The sequence below is a fragment of the Bison bison genome, unplaced genomic scaffold (genome assembly GCF_000754665.1).
Source record: "Bison bison bison isolate TAMUID 2011002044 unplaced genomic scaffold, Bison_UMD1.0 scf7180017864167, whole genome shotgun sequence".
NCBI classification, from domain to species: domain Eukaryota; kingdom Metazoa; phylum Chordata; class Mammalia; order Artiodactyla; family Bovidae; genus Bison; species Bison bison.
The window spans coordinates 136,911-138,352 of NW_011494739.1; the positions used below are offsets into that span (position 1 = coordinate 136,911).

General features: G+C 61.5%; 1 protein-coding gene across 1 annotated transcript in view; it reads right to left on the minus strand.

The window, feature by feature from the left end:
• The window catches only part of BPIFB3 (BPI fold containing family B, member 3), a 16,260-nt gene that overhangs the window by 13,950 nt on the left and 868 nt on the right, over positions 1-1,442 (minus strand). Inside the window, exons 2-4 of the mRNA XM_010841879.1 lie at positions 1,298-1,442; positions 754-858; positions 165-305 (exon numbers count right to left, since the gene is read on the minus strand). Coding sequence (XP_010840181.1) covers positions 165-305; positions 754-858; positions 1,298-1,442 — 391 coding nt within the window. The remainder of the gene's footprint in view (positions 1-164; positions 306-753; positions 859-1,297) is intronic.

Sequence of the window (1,442 nt, forward strand, 5' to 3'; positions counted from 1 at the left end):
TGGTGGGCCTCAGTCTACAAGTCCGTGCAATGGGCTGACGCGGTGAGAGGGGCAGAGGCAGGGTGAACTCAAGCCCCGCCCAGCTGGTCAAGGAGACCGCGAGGAGTCCCATCAGGTCTGGACGCGGGGAGCCGCCCAACTAGGGCTCCAGCCCGCGGACTCACCCCGTGAGCAGGCTGATGTGTCCCAGGAGCGTGCTGCAGCGCTTGAGGATAAGGATGGGCGTACCCCGCGCGCTCACGCCCAGCGCCACCCGCGACGACACGTTCACCTCGGCGGCCAGCTGCAGGACGCTCCCGAGGGGGCTGCGAGACCAGAAACTGGGGGCGTGACCAGGCAGCCGAGGCCCCACCCGCCAGGGCCACCTCGGCCGCGCCCATCCCGGGGCAGCAGACCAGGGCTCTGATGGGCAGCGGATGGGGTAGCCTTGCGAGGGGTCTAGTCCCCACCCCTCCTCTCTCCCCAGCCTCCCTGTCCTTCCTCACGCCCATACGCCCCCTCCCTCACCCCCCACCAGTGACCTCCCTCAGGGAGAGAGACGGAAGTCCCTGGACGTCCATGGGATGGAGATCCCTGGAGACGGGTAGTGAGGTAGGATCCAGGGAGGGAATAGGAAAGCAGAAGTCCCTGGGAAGGAAGTAGGGTGGGAGGAAATAGGGGTTGAGGGGGTGAGCCTGCAGAGACAATAGGGTAGGGGGTGCCCAGTGGGGTGGGGTGTGGAGCCGCAGGGTAGAGGCCCAGGGGCACACTCACCCAGAGCCGTGCAGGCCCACCTTGGTGTGCAGGTTCAGCTGCACCCCAAACCCTGGCAGCAGCTTCACAGACACCTTTGGCAGTGTGACTTCCTCCACCTTCAGCCTGCGGGGAGGACAGGGCCACTGACATCCCCCCGCACCAGTCCCTTAGTGCCTGGACCCACCCAGACCACGCTGGTCAGGACAGAGGTCTTTGGAGCAGACACTTAAAGAGGAGGAAGGAGGGAGCCCTGAAGATACTTGGATTAGCCTAGAGAGACTGAGAAACTTGCCCCAGATCACACACTCACACAGTTATTGAAACTGATCCCACAGCTGGAACCCTCAACCACAGGGATGTGCTGCCTGACATTCAGTAGACCCCTTATTTTCTGACTCAGTTTCTAGGACTCCCTCTCTAAGGCTCCCCATGATATTCCCACTGTCTTCCAACAAATTAAAAAAGTCAACCTCTTCTCTATTCCCTGAAGCAAAGAAAAGACCAGGCTACCTGAACAGCACGCAGGAGGTAGGCAGTCATGCGGCCACATTGTAAGACTCACCCAGAAAGCTCCTCAACAACGCCAAAAACCCCTCCATAGCTCAGCAAGCCACCTCCTCCGAGCAGGCCCCCGGAGCCCAGGAGGCCCTGGTTCACAGACGTGACTGTTCCCAGCACGTTCTGTAGAATGGGCCCACCGACCAGTG